The sequence below is a fragment of the Cervus canadensis genome, chromosome 17, assembly GCF_019320065.1.
Source record: "Cervus canadensis isolate Bull #8, Minnesota chromosome 17, ASM1932006v1, whole genome shotgun sequence".
NCBI lineage: Eukaryota > Metazoa > Chordata > Mammalia > Artiodactyla > Cervidae > Cervus > Cervus canadensis.
In genome coordinates this window covers 22,457,387-22,480,809 of record NC_057402.1, presented here as the reverse complement: position 1 = coordinate 22,480,809, position 23,423 = coordinate 22,457,387, and the positions used below count along the sequence as shown (strand labels likewise).

At 35.8% G+C, this 23,423-nt stretch overlaps 1 protein-coding gene across 5 annotated transcripts; it reads right to left on the bottom strand.

Annotated features, from left to right (window-relative positions):
- Positions 1-2,659: 2,659 nt before the first annotated feature.
- LOC122455140 (MAP3K12 binding inhibitory protein 1) lies at positions 2,660-21,887 on the bottom strand. 5 transcript variants are annotated; one of them, XR_006273596.1, is made up of 10 exons: positions 21,658-21,887; positions 17,882-18,001; positions 15,912-16,136; positions 15,726-15,822; positions 13,309-13,374; positions 12,929-13,081; positions 10,333-10,430; positions 7,073-7,190; positions 5,197-5,235; positions 3,155-3,196 (listed from the first exon to the last, which is right to left on the bottom strand). XR_006273596.1 is itself a non-coding variant. In XM_043490054.1 (9 exons), exons 1-9 carry the CDS (start codon positions 21,784-21,786, stop codon positions 3,089-3,091), a joined length of 1,032 nt encoding a protein of 343 aa, XP_043345989.1. In that variant the 5' UTR covers positions 21,787-21,885; the 3' UTR covers positions 2,660-3,088. The 5 variants fall into 5 exon arrangements, 3 of the variants coding, with proteins under 3 accessions (XP_043345989.1, XP_043345988.1, XP_043345990.1); XR_006273597.1 differs by having other exon boundaries at positions 3,155-3,193; XM_043490054.1 differs by lacking the exon at positions 7,073-7,190 and having other exon boundaries at positions 2,660-3,193; positions 21,658-21,885.
- Positions 21,888-23,423: the final 1,536 nt, after the last annotated feature.

Below are 23,423 nucleotides of genomic sequence, written 5' to 3'. Positions count from 1 at the left end.
TTATAGACATTAGTGGAAACAGCTCATCCACGTGCAGTTCTTGTGAATGCTTTTAAAGCCCTCCTTTTTTTTTAACCAGGTGATCCCATTTTCAAGGCTTCCACAAACGGTGGTGCAAGGTCATGTGTACATGGCATATTCCTATGAAGAGGTCCTGCTCCATCGACGGGCCACAACTGACTGAGACCCCTGATCACACTGACATTCAGCCTCTAAAGGACTTAAAGTTAGGAAACACAGAGACAGGTAAGCAAGCGGCGGTCCATGGAACTGTGAGGTTCTACAGAGCTGGGTCCAGAACGTGTATCATGGAAATTCAAAGGTCATGGGGACAGGGCTAACAGGTCACCCGTGTGAGGAAGCAGAAATGAAGAGGCCTTCAGGGGAACCAGTTCACAGAGAATAAAACAGATGCATGGGTGGTTATGAGTAAGAGAAAAGGAATGAGGAGGAGGAAGACAGAGGGCAAGAGACGGAGAGGGAGAGCAGAGAGCAAGGAGGGCAGAGACAGAGACAGAACCAGACAGAGCCAGAGGCAGATAGAGACACAGCGAAGGAGATGAACGAATCCGCTGGTGACTTTCTGGATGCCACAATGTCGAGCTATACTTCCTGCAATAAATTCCGTATTTCTGATCCTTTTTAATAACTTTGCTTTACAAGCTTTTTTAGGTAGATTTCTGATTCTTACAACCAAACGATTCTTGAGTGAAATATCTGCTCCTTGAGTATAGCTGCTTTAAAAAAAATTTTTTTTAACTGAAGTATAGTGGATTTACAACATTGTGTTCTGGGTGTACAGAATAGTAATCATCTGCACATTATATTTCATTATAGGTTATTACAAGATAATGGGTCTAGTTTCCGTGCTGTACAGGGAACTTATCCTTATTGCTTCTCTGTTTTACACATAGTAGTTCCCATCTATTGTTAATCCCATATCCTTAAATTGTCCCTTCTCACATCCCTCTCACCTTTGATAACTGCAGGTTTGTTTTCTAGGTCCGTGAGTCTGTTTGTTTTGTATATATTCATTTATTTATTTATTTTATATTTCACATTAGTGATATTATAAGTATTTGTGTTTGACTTCACTGAGCATAATATTCTCTAGGTCTACTAATGTTGCTGCAAATGGCAGTTACTCCATTTTCTTAGGGCTAAGTAATATTCCACTGTATATGTACACATCGCCTTCAGCTAATATGTTGATGGGCACCTAGGCTGCTCCATTTCTTGGCTATTGTATATAATGCTGCTGTAAACACTAGGCTGCGTGTATCTTTTTTGGTGTGTTTTCTCTGGATATATGCCCAGGAGAGGAGTTACAGGATCACATGGTAGTTCTATTTTTAGTTTTTTTAAGGAACCTCCACAGTACCACACCAATTTACATTCCAAACAACAGTGTATGAAGGTTCTCTTTTCTCCACAGCCTCTCCAGTATTTGTGTTTTTAATGACAGCCATTCCGACAGGCGAGTTATCGCACTGTGGTTCTGATTTGCATTTCGCTAATAATTAGTTAAGAAATAACAATGTTGAGTATCTTTTCATGCACCTGTTGGCTATCTGCCTTCTTCAGAAAAATGTCTGTTCAAGTTGCTTACCCATTTTTTGACTGGATATTTTGATAAGAGTTCTATGAGCAGTTTAGATATTTTGAGTATTAACCCCTTGTCAGTCACATCATTTTGCAAATGTCTTCTCCCTTTCCATATGTTGTCTTTTTGTTGCTGGTTTTCTTTGCTATGCAAAAACTTATAAGTTTAATTAGGGTCAATTTGTTTGTTTCTGCTTTTATTTCTCTTGTGTTGGGAGATTGATCCAAGAAAATATTGCTATGACTTATGTTAAAGACTGTTTTGCCTATGTTCTCAGAGTTTTATGGTTTCATGTCTTATATTTAGCCCTTTTAACCATTTTTATTTTTGTATACTCTATGAGGAAATGTCCCAGTTTCACTTGAAGAGACTGGCTTTTCTCCACTGTATATTCTTGCCTCCTGTGTCATTGATTAATTGATCATAGGTATGTGGGCATTTAAATGTTTAATTTGCAACTATGGAAATATATGTACTGCCTAATATAAAACTGGGGCAGTCCAAAGAGGGAAGGCACTCAAGGAAAAGGGACTGTGTAAGTTGTAACATCTTAACTACTTTCCAAAGACTTAGTTTTAGTCAACAGTAATAACATTTACTAGGCACTTCGTTTATGCCAGACAGGTTCAAAAGCTGTACATGCATCTCTCAACTATTGTTCATTACAAATGTAGGATATATTCTAACACTTTACAGATAAGGAAATTAAGGCCCAGTGAGAGATGAAGTAACTTGCTTAAGGTCACATAGTCAATAAGAGGATAAAAGGTATGTGTGTGTGCTGTGCTTAGTTATGTCTGACTCTCTGAGACCACATGAACTGTAGCCCGCCAGGCTCCTCTGTCCATGGGATTTTCTAGGCAAGAATAGTGCAGTGGGTTGCCATTTCCTTCTCCAGGGGATCTTCCCAACCCAGGGATGGAACCCACCTTTCTTGAGCCTCCTGCATTGACTGTCGGATTCTTTACCACTGCACCACCTGGGAAGCCACTAAAAGGTATGATCTATTTATTTAGATTAAACTGACACTTGGAAAAGAATACATGCACTTAAAAATTCATTTCAAACTTTTATTGAATGCCTATTATGTACAAATTACTGTTTTAAACTAAAACTGGTTAACATCAACATTAAAAATATAAAGTCTTAAACATCACTATTCAAAATAAATCTTCCTTTCTGTGATAAACACACATACACACAAAGATGTACTTTCTAATTAAGGTTTTCAATTTTCAAAATACCTCCTTTAAAACAGAAGGGAATAAATTCCAACAATGCTACTTTCAACGCATTAACTATCTTAAAGTATACTGGAATATTTAAAGACTGCTTGCTACAAAGTGGACTCACATGAAAATAAACCTTGATTTCAGAGGTAAGTCTACTATTAATAAAAACATTGCAATTAATTAAATGGATATGTAAGTTACACACACATATCTAAAAAAATAAAATGACAATGAGAACAATGAGGGGAGTTTTTCATGGAAGGTGACGTGTCGCCATGGATTCTGTTTCTCTTGATTTTCTGAGCAGAGCTTGTTTGAGGGCACTAATTTTCTCATCAAGTTCAGCCAGTGAATAGTTCTGCTGTAAACAATAACACAAATTGCTGAGTAAGACTTTTGATGCAGGTAAAGTACTAAATGTACTATAAATACAGAAAATATCCAAAAACATGGTAAATAACTTTTTTTCTCATGAGAATAATTTTTAAATTGAACCATATATGTTCACTATGCTGTAATTTAAAGACATAAAATAACAAAGCTTAAGTATTTCTTACTTTGGATTTTCTAATGACTAAGCTATCTTGAACCTTTTATACTTTGAAAGGGTCAACTGCCTATTCTCATAATCAATAGTAAAAAAAAAAAAATACATTTTAGTTTAATTGCTTAAAATAACTGGGAATTCTCTTTTGATACCCAAGGTAGTTGATTGCAGTTAATCTAAAAAAAAAAAAATTGACACTCAAATTTCAAAGTTTTACAATTAAAAATAGAAGGGGATCAAGACTGTGAAGGATATGGAGCTCACCTCTGCAAACAATCAAAATATACATGTGGAACAACTATCATAGAAAATTCACTGGAAATGGCAGAATTATACAACCAAAGCTGCAAGAAAGATCTCTACGAAACCAGGTAAGACAAAAAAACCAAACATCAGGTCAGGACTTGTGCCCCTGGGATGGATATGTAAGGAAGAGAAGGTTTCCAAGGGAGGAACGCTGGCACTGGGGAGGGAGCAAGCAGGCTAAGCCATAATCTGGGAATTCCAGTCCTGGGGTCCTGCACAGGGGCGGCAGGCCCCCACGCCTGCTGGGAAATCCACTGCGACAGACAGAAGGGCTGGTGAAGCCTAGACTCTATGGGGAGGAGCACTTGTGCTGGCTTCCCAATAATCAGGGTGCAGAGAGCCTTGCACTGGCAGATGCTGCCTTGCTAGACCTCTCAATCTAAAGGGGTGAACACCAGCAGCCTTGTTCACTTCATACCACAGCCTGCGAGATCTGGGCCAACCAAACACTGGGAAAAGACTTGGTTCAGCTATGCAGAAACAGAAAAGGGTGCCAAGAGTAGATCGGGGTGGGAAGGAGGTGGCCACTATCAGAGCACTCAGGAACACAGTGGTTTGTCTCCCAACATGAGTGCCCCAGCATGTCCACTCCACACTGCAGCTTAGAGTTGAGCTCTGGGCACCAAGAGAGGAGCCACAGAGGAAGTCCAAATCCCAGAGAGCAAAGCAGCCGCCTCAGTTCCTACAATCCCCATGCTCTAGCCTCCTCCAGACCTTTGCACTAGATCTGCGACAAATACAAAAATAAGCCACAATAAAGGAATGAAATTTTGCCATTTGCAACAATACAGATGGATCTGGAGGGTACTATGCTAAGTGGAATAAGTCAGACAGAAAAAGACAGCTGCTGTATGACACCACTTATATGTGGAATCTAAGAAAATAAAACTAGTGAATATAACAAAAAAGAAACAGACTTATAAAGAGAACGAACTACCAGTGGGGAGAGGGAAGGTGCAAGATATGAGTGGGAGCCTCAGGTACAGCCTTCTATGTATGAAATAAGCTACATTGATATACTGCACCACACATGGAATATAACCAATATTTTATAATAACTAAGTGGAGTGTAACCTGTAAAAAATAATTTATTAAATATTGAAATGGTAATATTGGATAAACATAAAATTTTTAAGATTCAATTAATACAGTAGTACTGTGAACAGGGGTAGACTAAAGTCAACTTTGCCAGACACCTTTTTTGACTTAGATGCTAATTAGCAGTGTCTGCAGAAGGAAAGCAGATGAGATTTAAATTGAACATTTATTTTTTTTCAGCATTTTGTAATTGATACTTTCTTCTACAGTTAACATCTGGATAGATTTAATAGTTATTTGATCCTTCTGCATCATTCCTTAAAATAACACATTAATTTATGTTGCCCTTTTTTTTCCAGTCCTAAATCCCAGGATAGGACCTAAAAGCAACCATAGTAGAAACTTTTATTAATAAGAAGGGTATAAAACTAAACTATTTCAGAAACCAAAATAAAAATATAGTGACTTACTTGAGGTGGTTGAACTTTTCTTCTTTTTCCAGAAAAGTTCTAGATTAAAAGTAAAAAAAAAAAGTAATCAATACTTAGAAAATCTAAATAATTTTTCTTTATAGAAGAGTGAACAAAATAAGGAGAACCCTGGCAGAAATAAAGCCCACAAACTCACTGAGCACTATCTGTAACTGACACCTGCTTTTTTCTACTTTGGAAGTTGCCCTCCAAAGATGGTATTAAAAGTATAAGTGGTAATGTCAGAACAACATGCTTGTCCCTGGCTATACACAACTATACATTCGCCGTTAATTTCCGCCTTCTACTGAGGCTTAGTGATTGTGCTAAGAGGAGCTCTGTGGATCTTCTCCTTAGTTTCCTTTCTTAGAACATTCCTATCCCAGGATAATGAACAGGTGAAGCAGCAACAGTCAGAGGGAAACAGAATGTGGAATAGCCAGCAGCAGGATGAAAACAGTCATACACACCCTTGACCGACTATAATGGGCACTGTCTATGTGACTCGGGAGACTACTGGTTCAGCCCCACTGGTCACCAGTGACCACAACAGGCAAGGGCCCAATTCTGGCCAGCAATTGAGGAGAGGTCAGCTGGGCATTAGGGAAGAGCTTCTGGAAAAAACTTCCTCACTTCTAAGAGAAAGCCATCTAGGAGGCAGTTCTTCCGGACACTGCTGTCGTCTGGACAGGACACCAGAAAGCACGGTAGCTATCTTACCATCTGCCAGGGGAAAAAGTCAGCACCAAGTAGAGCTGAGAGGGGAAAGAGCTCAGTTCTTTGACAGTCATGATTTAGCCCAATAAATCAATTTACCCTGAAGACTGCATTACTGTTGAACTTCCCGTGTTATAAGATTATTTCCATACTGTTTAAGTCAGTTTGAGTATAAATTTCTCTTACTTGAAGCTAATAACATTTTCACCAACATACTGCTGTGCATTTTTTTAAACCTTGATCTAATAAATTATTGCTTGACTTTGTTCTTAGTTTCACATACCCACAAGGCCTTGAATGGCAAATTATATTAGTACATTAGTATATCTGACAAAGAAACTGTCAACATAGGCGGTAAAATTTTCTTGTGAACATCTGCAATCATGGAGATTTAAAGCTGTTTTCAAAGAATACTGAGGTATGCCTCTTATCAGTAGTTTCTAGTAAGTGGGAAATCGGTAAGTGCTGGAATAATTAAATATGGAAGTGCCTATATAAACATGCTTCTTCCTTTGTCAAACTGAGCAGGGTACTGTGGTGGGGCCTACGGGCAGGTAAGGGCTTAATGTTTCATTTGGTCACCACTCAGTCTCCGACCTTCCCAAGAGGTGGCTTTTTACACACAGATGAAAACACACTTCCCCTTGTTTTCCTAACAGCTTAATCTGCAAAATATGGCCAGTTTCCATGTCATTGAGCAATCAGATTAATGTATCATGAAACCAAAGTGAGAAGTATCAGAATAGGACATCAGTGGTTCAGTGACTTAAAAGAAACCCATGCTCTGAGGAAACTTAGTGGTAAGGAGACCTCTTTCATGACCAACCCCTTTCCTTACTTCTAATCAGGTGTAAAGGGTAACAGATTGTCAAGAGTGACAGGGGGAGTGCCTTAAATGTTTCGTCCCTTCTAGTCCCACTGCCCTATTTCAGACCTTCATTTCTCCCTGGCGTGGGCAATGATATGCTTCTGAACTTTGACTCCAAACTCACGCTTTCACAATGCCACCAGACAGAAACCCATTCAAGGTTTCTCTTTCTCAAAAAAATTAACTCAGTGCTCCCTTCTCCCCATGCTTCCCTTTAGAAGCAGGACTTAACCATTACGGACTAGAGTTATGATTCCATCTAATCAGTGCTTTCAAACAAAGTCAACATACCTTTAAAAATCCAATAGTTAACTATCGGCCAAGTCCTATCCATTCATTTGCACATTTATGTAATGCCTACTACATTCTGTGTTCAAAGATGAACAAGACAGTTCCTGCCCTTCAGAGGCTGAAAATATAGTGTGAAAAACAGACACGTAAACATGTAAGTGATAAATGCTATCAAATGAACAAAGTGCTATGGAAATATACTCATGAAGAATGTTATACTTACTGTTTTCCAGGGTCATAATTTAAAAATCAGTAATTCATTCTCTGGAAATACTCATAAAGATTGTATCTTTTAAATGGTCTGTTAAGCAATGCACTCAAAATTTTTAAAACATTAGTACATCCAAATTTTCCCATGTTGAATGTGAAGGGTAAAAATCTTTAGAACTACCACATTAAAAGTTTAAACAAGTACTAATCTTTGTTGTAATTCCTGCTTTATATACATTAACTTTTTTGGAGTTTTATGTCTGTTTCATAAATGAAAAGAACTTTACATAAGCTAGTTTTTTTTAGGAACCAAATATAATTTATATTGTTTTTCTGTTTCCCTTTTCATATGCTGTGCTGTACGGTTACCCATAATAATCTCTATCCAACTGTGTATAGGCTTTACCTACATGTGAATCTGGATTAGATACATTTCGTTTAAAAACTTTTCATAAATTTGATTTCTAACGAAAGTTCAATCTTTAGGAAATTTAATGGGTTCAATTTTCCTTTACTTCCTACCTTTGGAAGCTAGAAGACTGTGCTACATATCTAATCTATTCTTCAAGAGTCTACAGAAAAGACATGTAAGTAGAATTATGCAATTGCCATTATGAGTACTCTCAGCAAGAGGAAAGTAAGAGTGGTGAATAATGTGCTATGTCATCTGCCCGGTGTGTATTACTCTCCTCTCACACACAACGACAGCTCTAGAGCTGGTTCCATTCTGAGAAAGGAATGCAGCTCCTATAGCTGGGACATTCCTCTGTTATGGAAGGGTGGGTGTAAAATCTTTGCCTTTGAGTCTGTGCCATACATATTCAGAGGCCTTAAGGACAAAACCAGTTTGTTTAAACATTTCAGTGTTTTGTGCTTGTAGCTCACTATTAACTTGGATATGTCATTTCAAATACTAATCCAGAAATGACCCCTCTAATCAAATATGTTGTTTAATATATTTGGAAAAAAAAATTTTTACAGCACTAGTTTTATTACAAGTGTGACAACCCCACACATACAGGCCAATCCTGTTTACATTTATAACACTTCCTGCCTCTGAAGTTAGTTTCAGACCTCAGGCCTCTGACAGTCTCAACTGTTCTTACCCATTCTATCTATCATGTCTATATTGTCTCTCCCGATTATATCAAGTGTAAGTCCCACCTACCTCTTCAAAAGCTTACCTGATACTTCTAACTGCATATCCTGCTGACTCAAAGTCCACATTTCCTCCCCAAAATATCTCCTCCTCCAGATTTTATTTCTACCAATGATAGTAGTATTTTTCCAACCAAAGACTGAACTCATTCTTGCTATACAATCAATTATCAATATTTGCCAAATTTTCTTTCCTTCTGTCAATGGCACTAATCTTTTCTATTCTCGCTGTCATGTCCTTGTTTCAAGACCGCATTTCACATTTAAGCTAGGATAATACTGTCTTCTTTAGTCTCTCCCTTTTCATATCTTATAGAACAGTATCAGATGAATCTTCTACCATTTGCACAAGTCACATCCCAAAATTCACAGGTCAAAAATTTCCACAGCATGTAAACCTTAAATTTCTACCTCTTTAATCAAACATTCTATCCTATGTATCAAGAATCCCCCAAAATAAGATTATGATTTGAAGGGGTTGTTCTTTTGTTAATTAAATTTAGTAAGAGATATGTTAAGCTTTTAAAATCTGAATCAGAGAGAAGAAAGAAAGATTGAAGGGCCAAGATCCACTGAAGGTATGTAATACTATAATACTCTCTTTTAAGATGAGTTCTATTGTTAACAAGAATTATATTAACAAGATATGAAACTGAACTAGAAAAAATAACCTGCCTAAGGATTTCTTAATGAAGGCAGTTTGAATGGGAAAAACTTATTGTGTGTTACTGTAGCAAAAGGCATACAATATAAAGTTTCCTAGGAAGAGGCTAAGGAAAATCCTCAAGATGGAAAGTCCTTTGCAATTACGTGGAACCACCAACAAATCTCAAATTAGAGGAGAAGGCCAGAGGAGTTGTATGACTTACCCATGTTTATACAGCTACCTCTAAATGGTTTCTGAAATTAAATAAATGCTCATGTTTACTGAGGTTTTACCTTGCGCTACACAGTGTGCTAGGTGCCTGACTGATATTACTTCTTTAATCCTTGCTTCAGCCCTCAGTACTTTAATCAGCTTCATTTTATATTGGAGGGAAGTAAATCACTAAAACTCTCTAAATTACGGAGCTTTAAGATTCACTGCTCACTTTGGTTATCTGACTTACCTTCTTCATCTGGAAATATTCCTTTTTTGTACCTTACTCTAATACCAATTTGAAACTTTGGAAAGATCACTGTTATTCCTAAAATAACCCTGTTTTCACCAGTGACTTATAATGATCCATGCTAATTGAGTTATTTTACATAATATTTCAGAAATAGGAGTTTTAGTAAATTTCATTAAAAATTTAGTACACTTTTACTTTAGTTCTTTTGACTATGGCGTTGCTTTAAAACACACACAAAGCCCCAGAAAAGGCAGGTGTTATGTATAATCACCCCAGAAGACGGAGGAAAATAACACAACGAGCCCAGGATCAGTTGTCTGAAACATGCTAATATGACAAAAATACTTATCAGCACAGATTGTTTTTTAATGTTCTTGGAAAAGGAGAAAAATGAAGACTAGTCTTTCAGAAAGTCTGCAGAGAGAGGGATTAGAGAGGCAGAAGAGATAATGGAGAGTAAGACCCCAGAAGAAGCCTCTGTTTTACAAGACAGCAAGTTCAGAGCAATAGGGCTATTCCAGCTCATTTATTACGCCACAAAAAAATGGCTTAAATTTGAGAATTTGGGTAATGTACCATGATGTAACTCCTCAAAAAAATTATGTCCATAATACAACATTAAAAATCTCAATCTTTAAAGAACTAGGTAATTCTTTACTCAGAACTATGTTCATTCATCACTGAACTATTAAAACAGTTTTTTGCACACAGCAGATCTATGAGTGAATTGTTATATGATAAAGAATCCTAAAATATTTATTTTTTCGCAAAGACACTTACTACAGATTGAAAATATTCAGGAGAGATTCCTTCCAATTCAAGGATTCTGTCCTCAAGTTTTTTGATTCTCTGATAAATGTCTCTTGGCACTGGACCACCTAAATACATTAAAAGTAACAGATATTATTGGAGAATTCTTCTTACAGTTTTATCCTTAAAATATCATGCAAAGACACTTAAGCAGAAGAATGGGAACTATTTAAACTTAAGAAAATAAATTAACAGGAATAAAATAAAATGAAATCTTTAGCAAACATTTTCATATTATACACTATGGGATATATTATTGTACCACCCTTCTCCCCAAGCCACATTTATGCCTCCTATGTTGCTAGGCATGTTGTTTTATGTTAAGTTCATTTGATAAGGTATTTAATAGTTCCCATACAGAACAACTTGTATCTCTGACAGACTCTGACACTTAGGAGGAGAAAAATGCATAGTGACAACTGACAATTCAGTGGTTGCGATATGTCATATTTTCTTCAATTTAAACTTCTTACATGCCATTTTTTCTCCTTTAACTCAGAAGAACTTTTTATAAAAAGGAACTTTACCATAATTCTTAACTAACTTTTTAGGGAGGGGATTGGTAAAATTAAGGTTACTGAGATTTCAAGGCTATGATTATATCCCAAGTTCTTCCATCCCTCAGCACCACCTCTCCCTGGATTATCATAACCTCCAAATTGGTCTCGTTGATTCTGCCTTGCATCCCTAAAGTCTGTTCACAACACAGCTGCCAATGATCCTTTAAAAATGTAATTCAGATAGTGTTAGTTCTCTGCTCAAAACCTTCCAACACATTCACACCTCACTCACATTAAAAACCAAAACCTTTACAGTAGTTTACAAAGTCCTATACAATTTGGACATTGTCCCCACATACCATTTCAGCTATTTGATCCCTTTTTTCTGTTATTCAACTAGGCCAAGTACTCTTACAACTTTAGCCCTTGTGGTTCTCTCTACCTCTGTATTCACAAGGCTAGCTCTTGCCAACTTCAGGTCTTGGCGCAACAGTTACTGTATCAGTAAGGCCTTCTCTGACTGCTCTTTAAAAAATACCAGAGCTACCACCTCCCCCTACCCAGCACCCCCTGCCTTATTTTTCTCGTAGCCCACTGACATTCTATATATTTTGCTTGTATATTGCCTGTTTCTCCACTCTAACAATATAAACTCTAAGAAGGCAAAATGTTTTGTTTTGTTCATTGGGTATGGCTGTGCGGCCTGTGCACTGCACAAACCTAGGAAGCATCAGTTCACAAACTGCACAGGTACTCAATACGTACTGAATGAATAAATACATTAGATCATCGTTATGCAATTAAGAATATTCACATCCAAAGTATCAACTTGTTAAATACAAAAACTCTAGAAATATGTTTTTTTATGAAAACTTCTAATTTTTAGGAGCTTGGTTTTTTCCTGCTCTTGACTAAAGGAAAATGAACAACTTATTCATCTGACTTTCCTCTTGCTGCTCCCTTTACCTAAAATGTCCTCTGCTGCACCTCTGTACCTTTCAGGAACCAGTTCAAGCTTCACTGGGTCAACAAAGCACTGCCTGAATCTCTTCACAAAGAGGCTCATTGAGCTCCACCATATCCTTCCTTCACAATCCCTTTAACATCCCCTGTCATTGTTAATCTTTCTTCCATAGATCATGAAGTCTTCGAGGCCAGGAACTGTGATTACATCATCTCAGTATCCCTCCTGTCTAAAACAGTGCTTTGCGTATAGTAGGCATTCAACAGGTACTTCTCAAAATTAGCTACTTGATACCATTAGATTTAATAAACCAGTCAATCCTAGTATACAGCTGCAGTTTAAATTAGTTCTGGGAGAATTAATTTGAATGCTAATCTCTTATCATCCTCAATGGTTTACTCATTCTCATTATCTTTTACCTCCATCCACAAATACACCAGCTAGACTGGATTTAGAAATTCCCTGAACCATATTTTGTGCCTCTGGGCATAATGATATTTATAAGATAGAACTGACAGGATCTGATGACTAAATGGGGAAGGATACTGAGGCTTTATAGCCAGTTAAGTTCTAGGTTTGATTTCTAGTTTCCACTTACTACATTGGGCATGCTGCTTGAGTTCCCAGAACTTCAGTTTCTTTATCTGACAAGGGTAACAACACCAACACCTCACAAGGTAGTCAAATGTTAAGTGAATTGATATATGTATAATACTTTCAGAGTGACTGGCACTTAATAAATGTTAGTCACTTCCCCAATGGCATGTCTTTATTTATATGCTTGTCTTCACTGGAAAATCTTAAAGGACTAGGATCAGACCTTTTAATACTTTGTACCTAGCACAGTGTGTGATAAGAATGAGAAAGATGGTCATGGTTAAGTCATGAAATTGATGGAAGTGTAAGGGGAGGAAGAGGAACACACCACATGAACTGTAAATTCCTTAGGAGCAGGGACTATGCTTTCTTCATTTTTCTACTAATCAGAACAATGTTTTGTATATGACAAGCCCTCAATGAAAATTTGGTGAATAAATTAATTGGAATTTCTTTAACCACTTGCAAAGGTACACTACAGGACACTGCCAAGCACTCTGCTTACCTGTTTGCAATCGCAAGTGAGCCTCGATATTCTGTAGTCGTTCTTCTACAGCCTGATTACCACAATCTCGGAGCATGCTGTTAGGTTTATGACCCGACCCTTGAATTCCTTCAGATCTAGTCTGTGGTCCATATGTATTCACAACTCTAGAAACTAAGTTCAAAAACTTTGAGTCTATTAAATTTACATTTCAAAACTTATAAATTCTCTCTCCCTAATAGTATTTTGTATGTTCTTTTCATACCACAAACCCAAGTAGGAAGAAAGGCAAGATTTTTTTAAATAAATAAAATTTAGATAGGAAAGTGATTTCTATTCCATTTTGTTTATAATTAAGAATAAGTTTGTGTCAATGATGAAACTATGTGGTGGATACTTACCTTTTACATGACTTTTAAACCCAGGGTAAGGAGTAAAAATCGCATCAGTTCTTGCACAACTATTTTCTACAAAGAATTTAGATGAGTATAAATTTAAGTATATTCTTAACTTCAAATGTACATTTTGATAACCCTTCAATAATGCATATGTTACTCATACTCATAATCAGAGAACATCTAATCTTATCTAATGTCCAATTTATATACAGAAAAGTCCTCAACATTCAGTTTTTAACAAATACCAACATTCCGAAAGACCATCTGTGTCTTTGGATAAAATAATTTTATATATTATAGAAAGTTAAAAATGTCTAATCTAAAGAGATATTATTCAATTTCAACATAGAAATAAGCAAAGCTCAGTATTTTTACTGAAATATAAAAAATACAGCATTTGTGACATTGCTTGCTGACCTAATTAGGGAACATCAAATATAAAAGATTATGCATTTAATACACTTTGTATTTCAGAATACCACAAAAAAAAGACCTTGAAACCTACAACACATACTTTTACACTGGCCTAGATTTTCAATACTCATTTTTTTAAAATCCCCAAACACAAAAGCTAGCTATATCTTTCTAGACTATCCCTTTCAGAAAATGAAATTTTAAGAAGGATACCATGTGAAAATTTGTTGCAAATTTTTCCTAAGCAGAAAAGTATAATTTCTTTCAAGTCAGATATCAACAAATAAATTAGGGGGAAAGCTAGAATGATATTAATATATAAACATAAAATAATTTTTAAAATGATGTTAAGTAAAACCATGTACTGCAGTAAATTTACTATAAAATTCCCCTTGATTATAATAAAAATGGATGGTAAGAGATACTGAAAGAAAGTTCTTTTCCCTAGGGAATCTGACTTTAAAAAAAACCTATTGTATGTATTTTGGTCGAGAGGTCCTGAAAGGAACACATTACAACACATCTGAATTTTTCCAGTCTAAATTTCCTTGAGATAGTTCTGCTGACACAAACTGTGGGAATAAAATTCCAAATTTGCTTATCTTTTATATATTGATACCAGACAAGAGTCATTTTCTTTTTCTTTTTGAAACTTCAAAATATATTTAAAGGGCCATCACCTCTCCATTCTCTTTCTACCATTTCACGGGGCTAAGGGTTTTAAAAAAGAAGCTATCATCCATTCCAGAGCTATATTCCAAATACATAGATTAACTGACCCATTAGAGAGAAATTCAGCGTGGTGTGAAGACATTGAATGTATGAGTGCTAGTCACTCTCCACAGCAATTCTTCCCAGCACTGTTTGGAAGCCAGCAAGGGATTGAATGGGCCAAGGAATCCTGCTGAGCATTTCAATTCTTGTCAATTTCTATCCCCTGGTGGTTTATAATAATAGAGTTAGCAGGGAGAACAGAGGAATAACATTAGTGACACATGTGCTTGCTCCCTCAACAAACCCTTTCTCATGGGTTGCTTGCAGTTTGATTGCACTACCTGAGATTTTGCCACTGCTGCACCTGTTCTGAAAAGCTAACAGTAAAATATATCAAATCTAGAGATACGCATGTATAATGTTAATAATAGGAAAGGCTGAATTTAGGACCCACCTTGAGCCTGTTATTACTTCATTATGAAGAGAATCAGTGCACCAATGTGGTATGAGTCAATTCTAGGTTCATCTGACAATTCAGTATTCATAATAATTAGTCAAGAGATGTTAGAGGCAACAAGAAAATGCCTCATCCCAATTAGGAACGCTTCTCCATAATTTTTTCTAAGAACTACTTGTTCTGATTATTACTATGATGCCTGAATATGATCTATGCCAGTGCTTTGCAATTTTGTATTCTGCAGCATACCTGCAGATCTGTAAATACACTATAGCATCATGTGAAGAGGAAAGGAAATTCTGATGAAAAACAGCAAATGTATGCATGGTATGAAAGAAATGGAAGAAGCATAAGATACCACAGTCTTGATGACAAATTGGTTTTATCATGACATAAAACCTTTCAAACAGCTAAGGAGTAGTGAGAAAACTGCTCCCTCTTGAGGAGTATTAACTTTACTAAGTTTAACTTCATGTATTAATATCATAATTTCATAAGTACCTTTAGACTTAAAATTTGTATAGCTCAGCTCCTTATTACTAGTGTGACTGAGCAACCCTGTCATCCATACGTTATCTTCATTTCCTAAAGGAACTTTAAAACAATCTCTTCACCTGTGGTAAACATTGGCTTTTTTACAGTAGCATCTGATTTCTGTATAACCAAAATGAAAACAATTTTGCAATACACTCTATTATTAAACAGAAGAAAATTCTGCTTAGTTTCGAAATAAACCTGTGAAATAATTAAACTGTGTTCTTAATGTTATCCATTTTTTTAAAAAAAGAAAGATCATTAAAATCCTAAAAAAAATGAACTTCTTCTAGGTAGTTACCTTGATTACAGTCAATAACATTGCAAAATTCCCTGACGTTGTTTTCATTGATTTCAGCTTGCTTTCTTTCAATAAATGCAGATATCCGTCTGTCAATCTGCAAACAATGAGTATTTGCATCTTAGTTCAAACATAGTAAAATTTTAAAAAAATACTCCCCTGGCCCCCCAAAACCCAACTTCTTACTTCTGCTTTTCCAGCCTTTATCTGAATTACTTCTGAATCAAAATGGATCTGTGTCTTTTTCACATCTCCTAAATCACAGTCTTTGTGCTTTTCTTCCTCTTCCAGGTCTCCAATGGGAAAGTTGGCATTTACTTCATTCTTGTTCCCTGTTTCTGTTTTTCCTATTTCTTCAACAACAGTTGTATTCTCCTCTTTAATCAGAGGCTGAAGTTTTGCTAAAAAAGGCTGAGAAAAACACAATTCCATCTGCTAAGGTTCAAACTGATCAAAATTAATCACATTTACCATATTTATATAAATTTCAGCTAAGTAAAAGCAATATTCAGTATCAATTAACTAAATATAAAAGGTTGGCATCATACATAGATCTGACCACATGTAAGTGTTTTTGCTGTTCTCTATTATTGTGACCAATATCATTTGCTATAAATCTATTTAAAGAAAAAAGGAAAGAAGAGAAAGAAAACCTGAGGAAATCTAAAATTTTCTTTGAGGGAATCATTCTGTCACTCATCTTTTATTTTGTGCCAAATCAAAGCCTCAGCCTCTGGCACCAATGCCACTTAATTAACATGTCATTCAAATGCCTCCTCAGAACACTAAGGCTTAGTATTTTTCCTCCTTAACACAAGAGCCAGTGCTCTCACTCAGCAAAGCCCTGCATTAGCACTGTATCACTGGAGCTTCTCCACTTGAAACTGCAGTTGGCCAAAGTGAATGAGAGAGCATAGACATGAAATATATAGGTGTTATGCTGAGTGAACACTCAGGCTTTTCCTGATATGATAAGATATCTTCTTGGGTCATGAATTTAAATTTTTGAAAAGAAAATGAACAAGAAAAAAAACTACCAAGAGCCATAGCTGAAAGAGGTAGATGCCTACAATACTAGTGGGGAATACAATTCTATTCTATCATGTAAATTATACTACCATCCCCTCCAACACACTCACACAAAATAAAATTAGGCCTCAACTGAGTCCTATAGCTCATTGCTTCCACCCTTCAAAACTATGGTTAACTATTACTTTTAACATGAAACAGTTAACATTTCCCATAAAGTAATTGATAGAGGGCTGAAAATTGTCTACTCCACTAATCAAAACACGCCAACACTTGTCAAAGTTCCAATTATTTTTTCATACCTATAATTTTACTTCCGTTGTCTGCTATACCAAAAACTCTTCTGAATCCTTATGATATCTTAATGGCACTAAACTGACCAATCCAAACCTCTATGACATATTTTATACTTTGATTAGAGATAAACTGTAACCTTGTATCAATTATAACTGCAAATATGTTCAGTTGGAAACTAGCAAGGTCATAATAGTGTTTGGTTATTGAACTGAAATATTAAAAAAAACAGCAATACTATTATAGATTAACAATTCAGTGTTGGCTTTTAATATAAAGAATGAATTATTTCAAACTCTTAAGACGATAAAATAGTGACTGGCTACTTACTAATATGAGACATTAATGTCACAGAAATTACTTTCTTTTTAAAAACTATGCTGAAACTGTTTAATTGCAATAGACACTCCAGGATGTGTCATGCTGGGATAATGCCACTTCTTGAACCACTGAAAGCACTCCATGAGCCTCCAAACTCACCCAAGGCATGGAATCATTATCATAGCATGACACACACCTGCCGTGTCTTATTGCTTAATTATAACCCACCATAGATGCAACTGTATTGAATTTTCAGTGCAAGTCTGGAATCGAATAGAATTGCATTCATTCAGTCGTCACACCCACATCAGCCCATTCGGCTATATTCCTGTAACTGTCCTGATCACTATGGAAATTAACAGATTTGGATCCAATCTGGCTGAAGTAACCTTTTATTAATAACAGTATTAATAAGGTGTTAAGACAGAACCTACAGATACTCCAGTGTACAATTTGGCTACAATTAATTTCTAGTTTCAATATCGAGTTAACATTTTTAACAAGAAATTTACCTGTAAATATAAAACGTGTTGCTCAAGTGCACTAAATAGAAAAGCGGGCTGGAGTGCCGAGACGCTCTGGAGCTTGTTCCAATCGATTGTAATTTTCACCACATCATCTCTGAGGTTAAGCTTCAAAGGGGCAAACCAGCAATATCACAAAAATTACATGATTAAGCTGTACATATGGGATTGTCACAAAAATAAGACTTCTATAGAATAACATGCCATTTAGCTCAAAGTTCTCAAGTTTTTAATGATACATAAAAGTGGTTTACCTAGTTACCACTCCAAAAAGGCAAGAAAGGTCCAGTTCTCAGAAAAAAGCAGACGACTTCTCTAATTCTTTTCTTGGGTCTGTGTAATGGGACCATCTCACAGGTAAAACTATCCAGGAAAGATGTGGCTTTCTTTTTTGATAATTCAGTATCTAAAAACTTTTGGATAGGGGCCAACAAATGCTTGCCCTATTCAAAATCCTACTGTTTCTAGCTAAGAGCATTAAATACAGGGGGGAGATACATTGATGAAAATTCTGATTTCATAATTTCTGTGTTTCTTTTTGTTAAATATGCACATAAATACGTAACAAATATATCATTCCTCTGATGTCTTCCGAATCACATTTTCATTGTTTTCAATTTTACCCTATTTTTAAAAATTTAAAAATCAACTCATACATTTTCATATTCATATATATTATAAAGTCTGTGGATACATGGCAGCATGTTTACTTCAAATAAAACTTAAACTATTATTTAGCTGTGGAAATCTGAAATTTAAAAACAAATACTTTTCCACAACAGTGAAATAAATGGCCAGAGACTAGATGGAAAGGTCAGACTCATTGCTAAACAGTATTTTCTAGTAAAGTATAAGAGTTCATTATATGAAAATTTCTCATAAATTGGCTATGTATGACCTATTACAATAAAAATATACATAGAAAACTACCACAAACCTGAATATAAAATTAATATCAAGATGAGTGAACATTTCAGAGGGAAAGCCTCCATCTTTAGTATTTCAAGTGAATAAAAGTGAATCACTGTAAACATTTTTAGGGACACGTGTGTTATGGCATATATCCTGCATCGCAGGATCAAGTTAACTCTTATTTTTTCAGAAATCATTTATTTAAAATTAGTCATGTTTTTTGTGTTTTATACAAAATAAGGACAAGTGTTCTATTAGTTAAGATCTTATGAACTATGGTTATAATAAAACAAAAAAATGAATCACTGTACCGAAAGAGATCCAAAGTTCCCCAAAAGGCACTATCCGAATGAATGCCGTATGACAGAAATTTCCCACCCTTTGACCAGAAATATTTAAAGTCCGTATTAGACAAGTGTAGAGAAATAAGTTTTGTGTAGGATGCACTGGCAAAAATTAGTTTGTTATTTTAACTTAGGTTTTATATTAAGATAACCATATTAATCTTAATTTCATTTTTTTAATGCTTATAAAGGTTTCCTTAGACAACAACTTAGGCATGGAAGTAACCCATTACTATACTTTTACAGTTCTGAAACAATCTATAGTTGATTATAACAAATTTATGAATACAGTTTGGGGATAATGCAGGCAAATCTTCAACCAAAGCAAAGCATAAAATTTTCTAGAGAAAATAACTTACAGAAATTAAATTGAATGTCTGGATCATATTCTCATTTCAATTTAGCAGAATTATGTAAGCTTTCAAGTGCAAGATATTTGGTCTTTGAAGAAACCACGTAACAATGTCACAAATTAACTTTAAAACTATCCCCAACACATCCAACTATTATTCAACAAATTCCATATTAGTAATATATGAATTCTGTGCATTTTTACCTATAGAACTTGTAAACCATTCAGTCAAAAAGGTATTAGTCTGTCATTAATACAGACTATTTAAAATACACATTTCAGTAAAAACTTTATTACACTAATACAAAAATCCAAGTTAACAATAAATATTTCTTCAGCTTGGTAAAACGCAGCAACCAGAGGCAAAATCAGTATTCAATAAATTCAAAGTCTGGGCTACAAAAAAATTTTTTTAACATCTGATTTTATGTTTCCTATTGAGGAGAGCTAATAACACAATGATACTATGTAGAAGGAACTAGGCATTTTACAACATAGATTTTTAAAAATTCCTTAATCTTGTTTCAAAAGGAAATAGTTATTTCCACCAGGAACAATTTTATTAGTATACTACTCTGGCTTTCATTATCTTTAACAGTACATCTCAAGATATAAAGAGTATCACCTAATTGGCTAGCATTTAATTGATCAGACAATCTTATTTTTTGACAATCTTATTTAGTCTTATTTATGGTCCCTTTACTCTGTCATGAAAACTAACCAAATATTTACTCTAAATATTTTTGACAGGTGACATAAGTAAATTTTAACCATATCACTATTTTTACCTACAGAATGTCAGAATGTTTAAAAATTTTAAATGAGTTTTAAAAATTTAGTATGCAAATTATTTCAAAAGATAGGTTTAAATTAATGTTTTTAAAAAGTATCTCATCAGTGGTGTGGGGGGTACTTTTGTAAACTATAGGTGAGTATCAACTTTTTTCATCTTGATATTAAAAAAAGTTCCAATGTCCATGCCACAGAAAGTTCTCAAACTTTTAAACCATTTACAGGTCTTGAGTCTTCAGACTGAAATAATTACCCTAAGTCTTAAAAAATAAATAAATAAAAGTTCTAAGTCCTTGACAAACTAATGAGTTTAAAAGTTATAACTTTTAGCTGACTCTCTATTAATAAGCATCCCATTACTCCAAAATGAATGTTTACCTAATACCAATGCTCTTTGTATGTCAGGACAAACACTGAAATTTTTTAAAATACTGAAATAACCTTTTAAAAGACTGATTCACCATCTACCCAAGGCTTTTAAAAATAATTTTCATAAATCAAACGCTCTATTTTCATAAAGGAAGTTACCTTATCTTCAACACAAATGCCTAAGTCCAAGATTTTTATTTTTAAAGATTTCTTTTTGAAAGCAGATAAACGTATTTTCAAGCTGTTTCTCATTTAAAATTTTCTTTGCATTTACATCAGCAAACAGTGCCTTCAGCGTAAGGAGTACCTTTATTTAAGCTCCATTTTATTATGACATTTCTGCAAAAGCTATTTACCAGCCAGTTAAACTAATAAATAGTTGAATTACGAGTTAAACAAGTTGTGATACAAGCTGTACCGACCAAGAGTAACTCAGCCAACTTAACGCTAGGAACAGTTTAGATTAATTCTTCTTCTTTTCCTACTCCTTTTAAAGGGGAAGAGATGCAAGCTACGGCCAGAAGGAAAAAAGTAAACAAAGGCAAGTGACTCATAAGAGCAAATCACCCTAAAGAGGCGGAGAGCGCTTTTCCAGAAATCTCAGGCCCTAGGAACCTATCAATTTCTACAATGAATGAACTGGAAGAAAAAACGATCCAGAGGCTCCAGGCGCCTCCCAAACCATCAGAGAAGCTCTTCCGTATCCATTCTCTCCAAGCCTGTTTCTAACCAAGCCGCGTTTTCACTTACACTAGCCTCATTCACTCTTGGTGAGAAGAGCTGCAAATCTAGCCTGTCACCGGTCATGATCTACCCGCGCGGCCATCCTCATTCAGCCCACAGGCTACCCGGCCCACGCTCCTCCCCCGGCCTCTGCGACTCCAGCGGGGTCCCACACCCTGCAGGCCTCCGGTGCCCCCTGCCTCCATACAAGGGAAGATGGGGGGAGGGGCAGGCTGGTTCCCAGACTCCTACTCCCACAGCACATTACTCACTTGTCCAGCCAGGTTTTGCAAGGAGCGAAAGACTTCACAGACTATGTCTCGGGAGAGGCTGGGGCTGCAGCTCCGCTCCAGGCTCCTGTCACCGATGGTCGGGCGACTAAGCTCGGCGGCAGCAGCCATGACACTTTCTGAGGCTGCCCCCGCCAACACCAAAGTGCGCTCACAACCCACCCCTCCCTCGATCGCTTTTGTCGCTCCGCGATGATGTCAAAGCACTGCGTCTCTTTTAGACCAAGGCTTTGAGGACCACTGTGTGACTGACAAGCACCTGCGCCAATCAGGTTCCGCTAAGGACCGCGAGCGGATGATTGCAACCTACGTGAGGCTGGCCACAGTATTTCCAATGGAGACTGGAATCGGTATTCAAAGAGGGTTAGCTTCGTGAAGTCTACCTTGACTCATGTTAGTTATGAGTATTGCTAGAGAAAACTTATAGTTAAATGTTAGTGGTTTAGTCCCATATTAAAAGTTAAAATTTTAACACAGCCCTGTGGAGTGATCTGGAGAAAGACTGTATCAGGGATGCAGCGCTGCCAACGCTTGTTTGTAAATATTGAGAACTTTTTCACAGAATTGTCATACTGGATAGAATATTTTCATCCGTATTCAAATTAACATCACTAATTTTTCATTAGAGGAAGAAGATATAAAACAAAAATGTTTATGCCTCATTTACTATCAAGGGAATGTTATTAAATCTGCAAAGTAATTCTGTCAAGTTTTAAAACTGATGAATTAGTTGTTTTTCTCTGGGTAATACGATAGAGACACTCATCCTAAAACTTTCAATAAAGGGAAACACTGTCAAGATGATCCCAACAGGAATTTAACCCAAGTAAGCAATCGCATGCAACACAATCTCTGAAATCAGAAGATACAAATCCGAATTGAAAATTGACGAAATATTACTTATCAGATAACTTTGGTAAAAGATGCTTGGTTTGTAGTATTACAGAGTCTAACATTAAAAATTCTGTCCTGTGCAATTGAAGAAAAAAGTTTAGAAACTTTTTAGTGTTAAAATCTATTCATAAATCTATTCATATTGTTCACACTTGAACAATAAACATCGTCAGTTTAGAGATAAGAGAGGACGGATTTAATGTTCTAATAATCTAATGCCTTTAGAAGAAGCAGAGGTGGAAACTTGCACAAAATGTATTCTTCAGTTTTAGAGTAGTCTGAATGAAAGGAATAAGGCACCAAGGAACTGGGATTAAGAGCAATAGGGATTAAAAAAAAGCCTTTGAGCTCTCCCTAGCTCTTAATTAGACTTTCATTTTCAGAGATCATCAGGCTTGATAGAATCTTCAGTAATCTTGTCTGGTCCCTGTTCACAGCAAGATATACAGTTTATAATCCAGCCTATGTTTAGAGATGTCAAATAAAAAGATCTAATCCCAAATTAAGCAACCTTCTCATTCAAGCCACTCATTCTCATATATAACCTAAATTCACGATTCTCTGCAATGTTAGCATATTTTCTCTGCCTTTGGTTCTCTTATTAGAGAATAATTCTAATGAGGTAACTAGAAGTTTTTGTTTGGTAACATATTAGCAACCAATTTCAGATCATTTGTTTTCATCTAGATGTGAGGCCTTTCTTTTATTCCCCCAATATTCAGGACACTGGTATGAAACAGATTTGGGAACTTGATTTGTATAAGAATACCATCTTTAATAAGATACTGCTCATCCTTTTCTTTGCCATCACTGATATTGAAATTTCTAGTTTTACTTTTTTCCCTTGAACCTCT

Excerpts from the sequence above, each read along its gene's own strand:
- LOC122455140 (XM_043490053.1), bottom strand. The coding sequence starts at position 21,786 with ATGGCTGCTGCCGCCGAGCTTAGTCGCCCGACCATCGGTGACAGGAGC. Across the intron at positions 15,823-15,911 it reads TAAAGGCTGGAAAAGCAGAA|ATTGACAGACGGATATCTGC; the intron begins GTAAGAAGTTGG and ends CATTGTTTGCAG. Across the intron at positions 10,431-12,928 it reads TCACTTGCGATTGCAAACAG|GTGGTCCAGTGCCAAGAGAC; the intron begins GTAAGCAGAGTG and ends TAATGTATTTAG.